The sequence below is a fragment of the Xenopus tropicalis genome, chromosome 6 (genome assembly GCF_000004195.4).
Source record: "Xenopus tropicalis strain Nigerian chromosome 6, UCB_Xtro_10.0, whole genome shotgun sequence".
NCBI classification, from domain to species: Eukaryota; Metazoa; Chordata; class Amphibia; order Anura; family Pipidae; genus Xenopus; species Xenopus tropicalis.
In genome coordinates this window covers 89,393,203-89,408,389 of record NC_030682.2, presented here as the reverse complement: position 1 = coordinate 89,408,389, position 15,187 = coordinate 89,393,203, and the positions used below count along the sequence as shown (strand labels likewise).

Here is a 15,187-nt window from a genome sequence, read left to right as displayed (position 1 = left end):
GAGCATTTTGGGTCATGTACATTTAATAAAAGTGGTTTTACATGTAACTGACTTCAGGGAAAAGAGCAAGTTTCCCACTGCATCAGCAGACATAAATTAACCATAATATCTAAGGATTTAAGCAGACCAGAACCTTAAAGGAGACATAAAGCATAAATAACCAACCCTAATCTTGTAGGCAATAATGAATAATACATAGTGCTGGTTTCACTCTGTGCTAATAATGGTCATTACATTTAAAAATGGTCTCTTTATTGGAATTCTTTATAGATCCTCTCTGGTCCCTGTCTGTGTTTCAAACAAAGGGTGGGCCTGTTCTAACAATATGTTTCTTTTAATAACACTTGCAATACCAGCATCATCTTGTCCATCTTCCTGTCATATGTAGCTATTGTTGCATTAGAATCAATGGCTTATGCCACGGGGTCTGCTTCCTCCATAGTGAGGCCACTGACTAGAATCAAACATCACGTTCAGTTGATCCATGCTTAAAAAAAAATGATACCCTCTGTGAACTGTCCCACGACACCCCTCTAGTTTTTAAATATTACAGATGCAAAGAAATTCACGAATTAGAATCCTATTAACCAGCACTATGTCAGTCATCTTTCATAAGAAGATTATCGTGCATTTCTGAAATGGGAGACATATGCCGTTGATACGAATTTACCAATTTGTTTGGTATCCCCCAGTGATTATAACTAACCTCTGACACCAGGTTGGCACTCCTCTTCAAGAACACACCAGCATTTTGCTACTTGTCCTTGAAGTAGACTAAAAGTTTGGATTTTACTCTCCAAGCTCTAATTTTTCAGAGAAGAGGACTGCCGGCAAAGCTCTAAGGTTAGCAATAATAATTGGCAGTGATTAACTCTTTCCTTCTCCTTAAAGACTACAACTCAGACATTGTTGGACTACAGCTCCTAGCATGTGTTAACACTTTAAAATGTGTACAGTATGGAGGGATTTGTAGTCCAGCAACAACTGAGTATGTGTTGTTGAGTGCATTCTCTTATCAACACCATGTGAAAATTTCTTTTGGCACATCCTGTTCTCATGTAACCAGTTAAATTCATCATTCCAGTAAGAATAACACAATTTAAAAAGTTACAGCAGCTGTAAATCAGTGGGAACATAGAGAATGTGACTCCAAGCTGTGATGCAGGTCACAAAGAGATTAAAAGAAAGTAATGGCAGTGCCCAGGAATGCTGGTTTATCCCATTTTCATATGATGAAGCATTAGAAATAAGACTAGTTTATTAAAGGGATCTAATCTCTCCTTAAAACTGCCTAACTGTGCCCCCTAGTTCTCTATAGACAGAGAGGTTAATTAGATAATAGAAATAGCATAACACATAATAGAAATAGCATAAAAACACACACTGAATTCAAGTTATTTCTTCTTTAAATATTAGCTGTCTTAATCATTTTGGACCTTGACTGGAATATTTGAGAAATACAAATATGATCATTACTGTGGCCTAGTCTGGTTTGTTTGCGCATCTGAAATGTTAATATGCCTTCGCTAAAAATACCATATGTGTATAGCGCACTGAGTGCTTACTATGTTACCATATAATAAATACTATTTGGAAATATTGTAAATAGTATTTTTCTTGTAATAATTCTGTCATGGTGATGTCCTTGCCCTTTCAGCACAGATCTCACCCAAAACCAGAATTCTGAAACTCTGCCTGGACGAAGGAAAAATTCAACAGAGAACATAATGATGCAAAGAACTAGCCTTCCCTCTGGCGTGGAAAGGAGGATAAATGAGATCTGCTATTTATAAAATGGGTAATCCCACAAAATGTTTGTGATTTTCCAAAATATTTACTTTCATGATGTTTGTCTCTGCAAGTCTCTAATTAATTTACAGTTGCCTTCTGTGTTTTCTTTCTGTCTCCATGGTCTGTCCTAACCCAATAACAAATGTCTGAAGTGTTTAAAGCCTGCCTCATGGCAGGGGGTATGAACAGTCCTGGTGTGTGACCTCAACTTACATTTAAGTTAGTACTGCCTGGGTTACAATAATTGTGGACATGACTATTACACAGCTGCTAGATATGCATAGGGTTTTAGCAAGTTAATAATGAACAATTTTAGTGGCACACATTAGTGGTGGTAATGCGAACTATGCACCCTTCAGGCCCACTTTCACTGTGATGATGTATTTCCAGACATCATGGAAAAGGAAAGTCATCATGCTTTTGCCACAAGTTGCCCAAGATGAACCTGGTTCACTCTACAGTTGTGAAGGACAGGTCTAGCTCACCTCTCACTAACACCTGTTAGCAAGAGAGTAAGACAATGTATAAGTTCAAAGTTTGCTCCAGCTATTGCTGATATCAATGGTTTATTAGACATGGAGCACATCTAAGGCCAGTGGCACATATGGTGTTTTGTCCACCACTGCCATCTGGCGAAAAAATCGAGTGGACAAAATGCCCATGTACTCATCTCTATTTCTAATACTGTTGAATGTAAAGCACCCTGCCTGGTGAAACATCTGCATTCAATAGGAAAATGTATATTCAATAGTATTAGGGGTAGTATAGACAGACAGGGAACATGCATACTGCCTACTTAACCCTCACCTGCCGGAAGGACTTGTGTCAAACATTTGGCTTGTTTTCAGGAATAACCACAGAAGTCTGAAGAACTAATACCAATAATAATAATAATATTAAAACCACAGAAGTCACAAGAGGTGACACCTATGACCACACAGCAAAAAAGATATAATTAATGACATTTCCCTTCAATTTTAGTAAGCACCTAGATGCTTTATTCTGCTACTAAGATGTGATGTTAGGATCCAACATGTTAGCAGATGTACAAGACTGTACAGGCCAAACTATATGTTGGTCAAACACACATACAGTGTTCATTGGCCTGTGAGAGGCTAATTTGTGAGAGTAAGCTAAAAATGTGGCACTAAAACATGCATTAAACACGAGAATGGCAACTTTTGACGCAAAACTACACTTCCCAGCCTCCATATATCAGATCATGTAGTGGTGAAATTCTGGCAGTTGTAGACCTGCAATATATAAAGTACCAATAGATGTTTTTTTCCTTCATTAAATGGGTTGTTTACCTTTAAATTAACTTTTAGGGGCAGATTTATCAAAATCCAAGTGTTTTTTTTCACAATTCGAGAAAAAAAACATAACGAAAAAGAAGAATGTGAATATACTTCTTTACGACCACAAATAGCCAATATTTGTTAAAGTAAAAATAGGTGAGTTGCCAGAAGAAACTCTGCAAGTAAAATTTGCCATGGTTCAATAGAAGTCTCTAACAACTTTATTTATTTCTTTATTTAAAGCATTCAAGTGTTTTGCCTTATTAAAAATGAATGGAACATACTAGTAAATGGGAACCTCAAACAATTCCAAGAACTCAAAGAAAGCCACCAAATCCCGCAAACAATGCACTTCAATTATCTCCAACTCAGACACGCCTTTCACTCCCAATTTCCCACCAAACCGGTGGAAATGAAAGACACCACCCTAGAAAAATACGTATGCAGGGAAAACCTCATCAAGCCCCTATCCTGAACTATACCCCTGGCTAAGGTACGTGAGAAATGGATGCGTGACATCCCTAGCTTAACTGAAGAAATGTGGGTAGATGCTTTAAAGCAAATTCCAGACTTGACGATATCTATAGCGGACAAGTATATACAAATGAAGTTCCTCAACCGGGTATACATTACGCCACAGACTTTACTACCTCCAGCTTCTATACTACGCCAAAAAAGCCTTTCTTTTACAACGGAAATCCTTGGCCCCCCCAACCCTACCGTTCTGGAGAACTCTAGTCAACAACACTCTTACCAACCAGAAGCTGACTTACCTCGCACGGGGTTGTCCAAAAAAATTTCATTCAATATGGGGCCCCTGGTTGATCTTGCATGAAACCCCAGAAAACTCCACAGACAGTATACCACAACAATGAAGATAAACTGGTTCCAATCTCCCCAGCTCTACACTATGCCTCTCTTTCCTCTTCCATACTCTTTCACCCTGCTTCCCCTCTGATTATTGTCCTTTTTGTACTTTTATGTTAAGTTGAAAAATGGAAAAATAAAAACTTTAAAAAAAAAAAATGAATGGAACAATGAAAACCAGTGGCAGAGTTGCTAGGAAAACTATATCCACAGAATAAATACTTACCCAACAGATTGTTTATATTATGTTAAGAGACCTATGAAAGATTATCACCAAACTGGGATATATATATCGGTAAATATTGCCCTTTTATATCCTTTCCCTTGATCCACCATTTAGTGATGGGCTGCGTGCTCCCTCAGAGATCACATGGCTATAAATAATGCAGCTCTAACTGTAACAGGAAGTAATATGGAAACAAAAGGCAGAACTTTGTCCATTCATTGGCTGATATGGCCTAGCATGCATGTGTGCCTTGGCTTGTTTGTGTGCGCTGTGAATTCTATGATACCAGGGGGCAGACCTTAGAACTTAAAATGGCAATTTTCTGTTTAGGATTACCCAATAGCACATACTACTAAAAAAGTATATTTTTATGAAAATGGTTTCTTTAGATGAAGCAGGGTTTTACATGAGTTTGTTTATGCAATATATTTTTATAGAGACCTACGTTGTTTGGGGGTATAGTTTTCCTTTAAAGGTGAACCACCCCTTTAATGTTACCTTACATTTCACATCCCAGAGGGATAAGGGGAACCTTTAATGTTAAACATACCATAAAACTCAAATGTCATAAAGTATACAGCTTTTTTCCACAACTCATTGGGTTGATGTATGTTCAAGGAGTGTTCACAGGGGCTCCAACAAACCCTCCATGGTATTTATTGCCGCCTTAAGGTTAAATGGTCCGCAAAACAGCAAACTAAATGGGACCTCCAAGTTGTATGTTCACTGAGTAACACAGTTGTATTTACTCCCTCAAACTCCAGAGCTTAGGGGGTAGTTGCAGAATGCAGCACCATAAACAAATAAAGACCAATAATGAGTAACCAAAACAACCTTTGCTACTGCAGTTATTTTAGGTCTGAAGTTGAGCAAATGCTGTGAATTACAGGTACTCTTGCCAAGCATTAGTAAAAAAGAAACAGTTACAGTAAAACAATGACATCATGTTTTTATTTGAAAAGTGATGTTTTGCATCAGTGTTAATTTAAAAAAACAATATTTTATTGATAGGATTCCAATTTCTTTCAAACTGAGCAGTGACATACATATCTTGACACAAGTGGAGATTGTAACTTATCATCCATTTGAAGGAGAACATGTGAGCCACAGCAATGCCATGATTTATGTCATGGAAATACAACCTTATAAATGGCTCTTTTCCATCATTTCAAACTTGTGCAGACTCCAAGACCTGACCCTCTGTTATATATCTAGTTCTAGACCAACAGTGGTCAGTCCAGTGAGGTGCAGCAGTATAATGGCAGCAGAAATGTACACGTCGCTCCTAAGTTATCTGTTATGAGGAAACGATGCTGAACTAAAGCAGTTATTAAAGCTAACAGACCTATATTCTACATCCAACTGTATTACTTTTATTATATTCCTTGTATTCCTTGAGGTTTTACCTGAAGTCTGCTTCACACAATTGTAGCTTTGTTGCCACTTCCTTTATATCATGTAGGGTTGTTCCCGGTGTCCACTACTATTAGCCTGTAGCAGATCTCTTATCTGCAGTAGATCCATCAGCAAGCCACTGGGATTCTGATCCTCCCCAATGCATCAAACCAACAATACTTCAAGTCATTAGAAAGTAGGCTAAATAACATCAAACAGAGATATGTCATTGGTATTTCCAATATTTCTTTGGCAGTCATGCCCAGACTGGCAATCTGTGGATTCTGGCAAATAGCCATAGACAGTCACTATTTAGTGGGCCAGTGTAGGGGGCTATTTGGACCTCTGTGTACTTTAAATGCCAGGGCCTATTTAGAATGCGAGTCCAGACCTGGTTTCCATGTATAAATAAAGTACAATAACAGTAAACTAGAAAATGTTAATTATACCCACTGTTGTTCTGCGTGATAGCTGCAGATGCTATAAAGCTCCAAAGTAATATATTACAAAGGCCAAATACAATGCTATGGTTGCCTACCATGGCTACTTATCTATGACACCTTCTATATAAGGTTAGTTCAAAAAGCCTTGAAGGGGCTATCACCTTTTATCAAAAATATAATTTACATAATACATTTACAGTTGGAGGGTCAAAAGACAGGATCAGTTCACTTTGGTGCACAACATTCCTGGCCAAATCAAGCACAGATCTCTCATTTGTTGATCAGGCCACACAAGAAGGTATTTCTTTATATTGGCAGCTTTAATTTATTTATGTTCTTAGTAGTTCTTATAGATTCTTATAGACAGACAATTCTCAGGTTACTAATATTTCTTGGAAAAACAGCCAGATTTGGTTGAACAGTTTGGCCTATTTTTTTATACTGCCTGACCACCTGGACATGTATTGCAGGTAGAATGGCTAATTTAATGGATTATCCTACTATCCTTTTTGATCACAGATGATCAGATATGTTTGAAAATTCCATCTGCTGATGCACCAAGTCAGCGAGTGCACAGGGAAGTATAGAGGACTTCTCTTCTTCACTTCCTGCAGTTCCAGTTGATTGCACTATTGGCCTAATCAAATGGAGCAATCGGAAAATTAGACTTGTGAAGATTATAGCATTAAACAACCCCACTTATAATCTTAAAAGGGGTTAAAATGCCAATGGACAAAGTTTATTTATATATTATTATTTTGTATCATATGGTAAGAATACTTGGAAGCTTTGTATGGCTGTTCTTCACACAGCTGGTAATTTTCCTATTATTCCTGTATTTTTCTGTCTTTACCACTCTGAAAACTTCATCCTTCCCTTTTGCCTGTCCCCCAAGAGAGGGTGACAAAAAACCCTGCTCAATGGTTGTTTCTTAGAATGTCACCCTTTTTCTCTTGGATATCTTTCTGCACATCTCTGATTTCTGTTTGGGCCAAAAATTGGCATTTCCTTGGATTTGATGAACTCAAGTGTCAACCATGTATGCATCAATAAAGGCAAGTGTAACCTAACTGATTGCTGTGTTTTGTAATCATTTTGTACACATAACAAGAAAACAAAAAGAACTAATCTTTGGTTTGCATCAATAGTCACTAATATGATATGCAACTTTTAGACAAGCTGAACAGTCATGTACTGGGATGTATCAGCCAGGGCTTGACCACAAGCTTATGTTTCAGTGCCCTTATTTATTTATTTATTTAATTAAGAATATCAATCTATCTATCAATCTACATCTACAACATGCAAAATATGATTTAAAATATGAAACTATATTATACAACAAAACATATTTAAGAATGTTCCTTCTGCTTTCCTTTAAACAATGCAAGAACCACAGTAATGGCAGCTTTCAGCACCAGTTTGCATAATATTTCAGCTTAGATATTCAGCACTGTGCAATGTCAGAGAGGAATATACTGGAACCTGGTATTTATTGAAGAGGATGAAGTTTGGGTTTTGAGTTTTTGCAGTGAAAATGTTTATATATGAATTTTCACATAATTGTTTACAGTTTTGCCTACTGGGCGTGGAATTTGTAAATGCAGTATAACATTTTCTATGGATGCCGTTGTTCCCCAGAATAGCAATATGCAACACATAAGTAAACAAGAACTAAATAAAGGCAAAGTAATACAGAAAACGAAAGGATCATGGTGTGTACAAGGAATTTTCCCAGACCACCAGGAGATTCTTTGATTGATTTTCAGTTTAAAGGGCTAAAAGTGATTCCCAGCTAAATTAAATCAAATTAACATATTAATATTTTCACTACTGTCATAGTGCATTGGACTGGATGGGCTTCCTTGTGCCAGAATCCTATGCCATAGGTTGGTGTCACACTGATTAGAAAGCTGATTTGCCGGAGTGTCAGAAAGCACTCTATGAGTTATTGGAGAAATAGAACACTCCTTGTAACAAAGCTACAGTATGCATTCCTCATTTGGAATGTATGTATTAACTGCATTACTTGTTAGATCCAAACTGTGCCCTAATTGGACACTCACATTTCTGGCATACTGTAGCATGGAAAGACCAAACCAGAGTGAACATACGGACATTACAAAAAACAACACAGCACTATTGTGCGAGAATTTCAAAGATTTAAGGAACATTGCTTCAAGCTGGCTATAAATTTACTTAAAAATAGTGAAATATCTACATAATGGGTTATCTGCCCAGGAGTCTGATATATCTAAATATGTCTCTTTATTCAGCTGAAGGGAATAAGCCACATTGTCCCAAACAGAGTGACCAGTAAAATCTCATTCATAGGTTGCCTCAGCTGTCATGAAAATGCAAGGGTGTTTGCTTGGTTAAACAAATGATTACTTCTAAACATGACAGTTTGCCTTAAAAAAGGCTACATAGAAATGGTATTGCAACTGATCAATGTAATAGCCATCGCATGTATGAAAATAAATCTGTGCAATACCGGGAAGCATGAGACCTCAACTTCATGACACACAAAAGCTTCTCTATAAATCTGGTGATGGGTGCCACAGCGCATCTGTGTCCTCACATATATGTATGGTTCTTTAAACTTCTACATATGCTTTTATGCTGCTGACTCCAGGCTGCTGACAAACGGCACAGGAACCATGCATAAGAATCTATTTAATAAATGTGACTGCTATATGCCAGGATAAAATGTGTTAACTTATCAATATCTTTGCTGTGGGCTATGTTCTGTTTTGTTCAGTACAAGAGCCATATTCCTATCCAGTGCCCAAAAGAAAACTGCAGTGTCACCTACGCTAGTGATGTTGCAACTATTGCTGTCTCCAAAGCAGAACTTCCTGATGCGCACTTAGACTAAGGGGCAGATTCATCAAAAAGAGAGATTAGAACTCACAACAGAAAAACTCACCCACTTTCTATTCATTCCTATGATATTTTTAGAAACGTATTGATTAATGGGTGAATGTTTGTGTTCACCATTTGATATTTGATAAAAATCCCATAGGAATGAACAGAAAGTGCTTGAATATTTCTGTGGTGAGCTCTAAATTCACATTTTGAATATTCTTCCCTGAAACTTCTACAATGCCGTGGTAAAGTCATTACAGCAAGAAAGCAACATGTACTGTATACACCGGACATTCAGTATCCAAACAAAAAATTGGGAGAAGCAAAAGTCTTTCCGCAGGTAGGGGTTACTTCGTTGCATCTCACAAAAAAATGTAAAAAATCTATATTTGTATGGCTTCAAGTTACCATATAATCGGGAATTTTTGTGCTTCTGAAAAGAGAACCAGTAGTTTTTACAAAGCTGGAAAAGCTCAGCAGCTTAGATTTATATTTTAAGCATTCTGCTTTTTGGTCTGGAGGGGAATGCAGCAACCTGTAATTCCACCCTCTCCATATGCTTGTCAGCACTTAGTATGTAAAATAAAATGCATCTTTATGTTTCCAGCTGCACAGCGTTTGGGAAGGGACAGGTGCATTAGACAAGTATTACTAAGGCAATTCATAATCATTACAAATAGGCAGTGAATGCCAGAAATCAGTAGACTGGCATAAAGTGCAGCAAGGACACCAGTACAGCTGTAGCACCCATTAGTAAGACCAAGCTCTTTAACCATTAGACCACATTCACCCAGCAGCCCTAGCAGGCAGCACTCACCCAGGTTGACAAAGCTCATCACCATGTCTGCATCACTGAGGAAGGCACTGTCCTGAGCGCTGCCCAAATGACTGCCCAGTAGGCTCTTGACCTTGAGTTGATGGCTGTGCAAAGTTGCCCTGTGTGACCAGTCTTTCAAGTCCATTCCCTGGTCCTGTCCAGACATGGCATTGTACAAGTCCAACATGAACAGGGGAGCTGAATTGAGCTTCCCGGGCTGGTTTAGTTGGGAAGGACTCAGTCCATGGATGGGTCTGGGTCTGTGGGGAAGCCCCAGAATGGACAAGATCTCCTTTTGCATCTCTCGCTTTTCATGGCTCTTGAGACGCCTGTACAGGAATCCACTGTCCATGCTGGATCTCTTGTCCACCAAAGTCCCCTGTGCCAAGGTCAGCAGGGTGTAGAAGCCCCAAAGTGCCCCCCAGAGAGGCAATGCCACCCTCCACATGCTCCTTGTCAGAAAGCAGGTGCACCCACAAGTGTCCCACCCTTCCTTCACTGCTGCTGACTGCCACAAAAGGTGCCCACCTGGTCCAGCATCCCTCACAGCTAAGGGAGTGCCCTGCCCTCTGCCTGATGGTGACGTTTCTCTACAGTAGATTGCAAAAAATAATAAAATCTTGTAAAAAATTGGCACAGAAATAAAAAAACAACCTGTCAGATTCTTTTTTTCCTTGAAATTAACTTGTAGCCCTGATGGAAATTCACCTTTTCTTTGTCTGCTATCCCGACTCAGCTGTGAGCATGACAGGTAAACCTTCTGCCCCAAACTCGCACCAACATCATTCTGGCATATCCATGTGCCTGGCACTCTGCACTGGGCACCTTTGAGGACCTGATGGCAGGGCTATGATGGAAGGACCATAACAGCTTCAGAGACAATCCTTCATTATCATCCAAACTGGCCTCGTCTCTTCTGTGTCACGCAGCCTTTGGGTTAAAGAAAACTTCATAAGCGTCTATGTGACTCGCTTTCCCTGCTTCGCAACGACTGACTCACTCTTTATATACTGGGGTTTATGGAGCGGGGAAAGTAGGAGTCATTTAGCGCCATCTACTGGACCCTATGCATACTGCACCCAGTTTTTGTTCTCAAGGAAGGCGAATAGAATTGTTTGCCCATTTGTCTTAATGGGTCAGAGTATGTCCACCTGGCAAGTAGGTCAAACCAGTAGATCTTTCTCCAGTTTGGTCACCCATTGGGCAAGGTCTGGCTGACCCTGGGGACAAGTATTATATCACATAACAGCACCGAATTTTAATAACAGACAGCATACACCTGATGCCGTTCTCTGCAAGTGGAATTTTTCAGACAGCTGTATGGATATCAACACAATGCCCTGTTAGATATCATTTGGGCAGGGCAACTTTTTTTGTGACCATACAGATGCCAAAAGGATGCCAACTGCAATGTCAGAAGTGGTTGCCTGCCAATATCTGCCTGCATGTGGGCATTTTTAGATAACAATTGCAATAAGTGCATATTGTTATTAGAGCACTGCAGGACACTGCATAGAAGCTGAAGGTACTGCCATCAGTTTAACATTTATCACATGCTATCCAGAGTGTCCTGGATACAGGTCTATTTGTGCCATCACTGCTCTTATTATTTTCTAAAGATACAAGGGATTACACATCCACTACTGGGAAGCATATTTTGTAAAATATAAGAAGTATCTGAGGGGTTCCATAGCCTTAAGGTACAAGTCTGGGTGCTGTTATACAGGTTGTGTAACCAAGGTGACCTCGAATATCCTCATATGATACAAAGGGGTTAGGTTATTCTTTCTTTTTTTATAATACAATTCAATCAATGAGGCATTTGATACAAGTTATGTTGCTAAGCACAGTTTTACAAAGAAGGTTTGAGACCATATAAAAAATTCTGCAGATTTAGAGCTTTCATAAGGTCACAGAACTCCAAGGTAACTTTTAATAGTCTTTTAATGGTTGGGGGCATATATTACAATATAGTCCTGTCTGTCATGCTGCTATTGCTTAAGTTACAAAGAACTGAAAGTTGATGCATGTGAGATGTCCACCTTGTACTCCATAAGGATATAATACAAAAGATCAATGAATTATATCCTTATAATTGGTGCTCCCTAATGTAAATTCTGTCACATGACTCACTGAAATAGATGTATTATAATGAAAAAATGCACCGCTGTTATATAATATGAGGATAATTAAAAATGCAGCTCACCTTGGAGATCCATGACATGTATAAAAACATCCTCTCTGGCTTCGCCCTCATGCCTTTACATGGTCATGAAACTCCTCTTTGACTTACAATATTCTTATATTTTACAACATGGGGCACATTATTCACTATATTTCAGTGGTTCTCAACCTTCCTAATGCCGTGACCTTTTAATACAGTTCCTCATATTGTGGTGACCCCCAACCATAAAATTATTCCTAAGACCATTGGAAATATGTGTTTTCCGATGGTCTTAGGCGACCCCTGTGTAAGGGTTGTTTGAGCCCCAAAGGGGTCCCGACCCACAGGTTGAGAACCACTGCAATATATTCTCTAATATTTTATAATCTCTAGAATGTTGTGTAAACAGCTGCTGCATCTATGTACATCGGGCACACAGTGAACTTACCAGACTACATTTTAAACCACCCATGATCAGTTTGCAGCCTTAGGAATATTTGCATTAGAAGTTTGAACCATATGAACTGGTTGTTACTTTACACTAATAAGGCGGATGATGGTCAGATGAAACTTCAGCATTGTTTAATGTTAATGCAATATTGACAGTCCTTGCAATAAATGAACCTTATGCATATAATATCCTGTGGTGTTGCAAGAAACTCACAGAATTTGTAGTTTCTCTTAGTACTGAATGCTAAATTTCTATTTCCCATAATCTTTTCAGCCACATGGAGGCAAACTTACTAAAACTTGATTTTTTTCATATTTTCACAAATTCAAATAAACTTGTTGCCATGCATGTCTGACATTTGTCAACATTATCTGAACTGATAACTGATCTGATATCCTGGCTAGGCTTGGCTGGATGTAGGAATGCAAGGGAAACTCTCAGCTCAGCATTCTAATGATAACCAAATACTAGTACTAAACTTCTGGGCGATGCCTGTGACTAGGGAAAAGTTTGTATGGATTTCTCCCACCAGAATTTGTTGATGAATTCTGACAGATAATTTTAAAAGCAGCAGAGTATTTATAGTAGGATCTCATTATATATATATAGAGATATATTGTTCTGTAGCACTTTCCAAATCTGCCACTAGGGCTCTTTTATGCCTTTGTGACATACTGTACCAGTGTACGCTAATGAGAACGTTATTTCAGTGCCCCTGTCTGGACTATTGGGGTCCATAAATAAGGAGGGTACCAGCTTTGGGCACCAATAGTGTTATGCTGATGAGTGGTGCCAAGAGCAAGTGTGTCTGTGGAAGAGACTCATGAGGAACTTAGGGGACATCCAGAAGGTTTAGTCTGCTGTGCCAGGCACTATTTGTGAGTATGAAAGGCACTAAACAATGAAATGACTTAACAGAAACTCAGGTTGGACAATAATACAAATGTTGCCCTTTATCTAGCTGCATTGCTGGTACCTGTTCACTGACTCAAGCGTTTTCAAAAATGCTGTATTATGATATAAACATGGGCAAAGATAACTATGGTCAGAAAACAACTGCAACCAGTAAGCATTGGGTTTTTACTATTGCATGTAGAATAATAAAACCAATCATCTAATTGGTTGGTTTGACCTAGTGAACAGGAGCAGACTTTGCCCTTAATAGTACATAAACCTGAGAAATGTATTTTCAACAGAGAAATTACAAAGCAGTGATGGTGCCGTGGCCAAGAGAAGCAAACTAGCTGACTAGTTACAATACGTAATAATAAGTACAATAAGTACAATACACAAGAAAAACATCTGGAGTAAATCTGCACCATGTATATGAGCCAAAATGGGTTTCTCAAAAAAAATTACTGCATTCAAAGGTGGTCTGGGTTCTCAGTGCATTATTTCACAAGTTCCTGGTGGGCCTGCCTGGGTTCTCTTCTACTTTGCAACTGTCCCTTCCTTCTGGTGTTTGTACCTGATCATTCCATGCCAATAACACTTAGGGGCTGATTTACTAAGACACGATTTTGAATCCGAATTGGAAAAATTCCGATTGGAAACGAACATTTTGCGACTTTTTCGTATTTTTTATGATTTTTTCGGCGTCTTTACGATTTTTGTGAAAAAACGCGAGTTTTTCGTAGCCATTACGAAAGTTGCGCAAAGTCGCGATTTTTTCGTAGCGTTAAAACTTGCGCGCAAAGTCGCGCCTTTTTCGTAGCGTTAAAACTTAAAAGGCGCGACTTTGCGTGCAAGTTTAACGCTACGAAAAAATCGCAACTTTGCGCAACTTTCGTAATGGCTACGAAAAACTCGCGTTTTTTCGCAAAAATCGTAAAGACGCCGAAAAAAATACGAAAAAATCGCAAAATACCGATCATTACGAAAAAAAACGCAATCAGACGCATTCAGCCCGTTCGTGGGTTAGTAAATGTGCCCCTTAGTATTCAGCTGCCATCCTAGTAATTGTGGTTCCAATATTTGAAGAGGAAATGTCAACAACATAAATACTGGCCTGGTGGTATGTTTTTGCACCTCTACCCCCATCCTCTGTGCTCATATAAGTAAAGCTATTAGAAAAAGATTTTATTTAATCTGTCTGTATAGGCATTCTGTCAGTTCTTCTAGGCTATGGATGTATTCCTGGCCTGTAATGTGTCCTGAAGGTGATGCTGTGGGCACTAAGGGGATAAGGCTATGGGAAATTTTCTTCAAACTTTCTTTCATATCAGGGAGACTCTTCATTCAGGTTATTGAAAATGTAATGGCTGATTAGCAGCACATTTGCCATGCAACTTTTTCTCATTTGTTAAAGTGGCCTTACTATCCCTTTAATCTTTTAATTTCAGCTAGTTTGTTTTTTGTAATACTACAGTAGATTTATAGAATATGCCATTACATAGTTACATAGGGTTGAAAATGTCCATCAAGTTCAACCCTTCAAAGTAAACCCAGCACACACAAACCTATACCCTATCTATACACTCTCATACATAAACTATATATACCAACATTAATACTAACTGTAGATTTTAGTATCACAATAGCCTTGGATACTATTAGTATACATGTATATTGATGACATAATTGACTTTCTAATAAAATATATTTAATATAAGCAGGATAAAACAACTTGCTTTTCTACTTACAGTGATCCACCAGTGATATCCTAGTTAAACACTTTCCTAATGTCAGAAAAAATCCCCTCCCTCTATACACACTGGGGAGCTTTGCATTTTCTGTGGTCAACAGACCCGTGAAGAAAAATGCAAGGGATTGTGGGAAAATAAATTTTGGCTGGAGGAGAGCTGGCTTCTGATACACTGTCAAGAGTCAGAACTGGCAGTGTGATATAACAGAAAGGGACAAACAGA

At 38.6% G+C, this 15,187-nt stretch overlaps 1 protein-coding gene across 1 annotated transcript in view; it reads right to left on the bottom strand.

Moving 5' to 3' along the window:
- The window catches only part of bmp6 (bone morphogenetic protein 6), an 84,703-nt gene extending 74,513 nt beyond the window's left edge, over positions 1-10,190 (bottom strand). The window contains 1 exon segment of the mRNA NM_001112907.1: positions 9,706-10,190. Within this exon segment, the coding sequence (NP_001106378.1) occupies positions 9,706-10,153 (448 nt within the window). The 5' untranslated portion in view covers positions 10,154-10,190.
- Between the last annotated feature and the right edge of the window lie 4,997 nt (positions 10,191-15,187).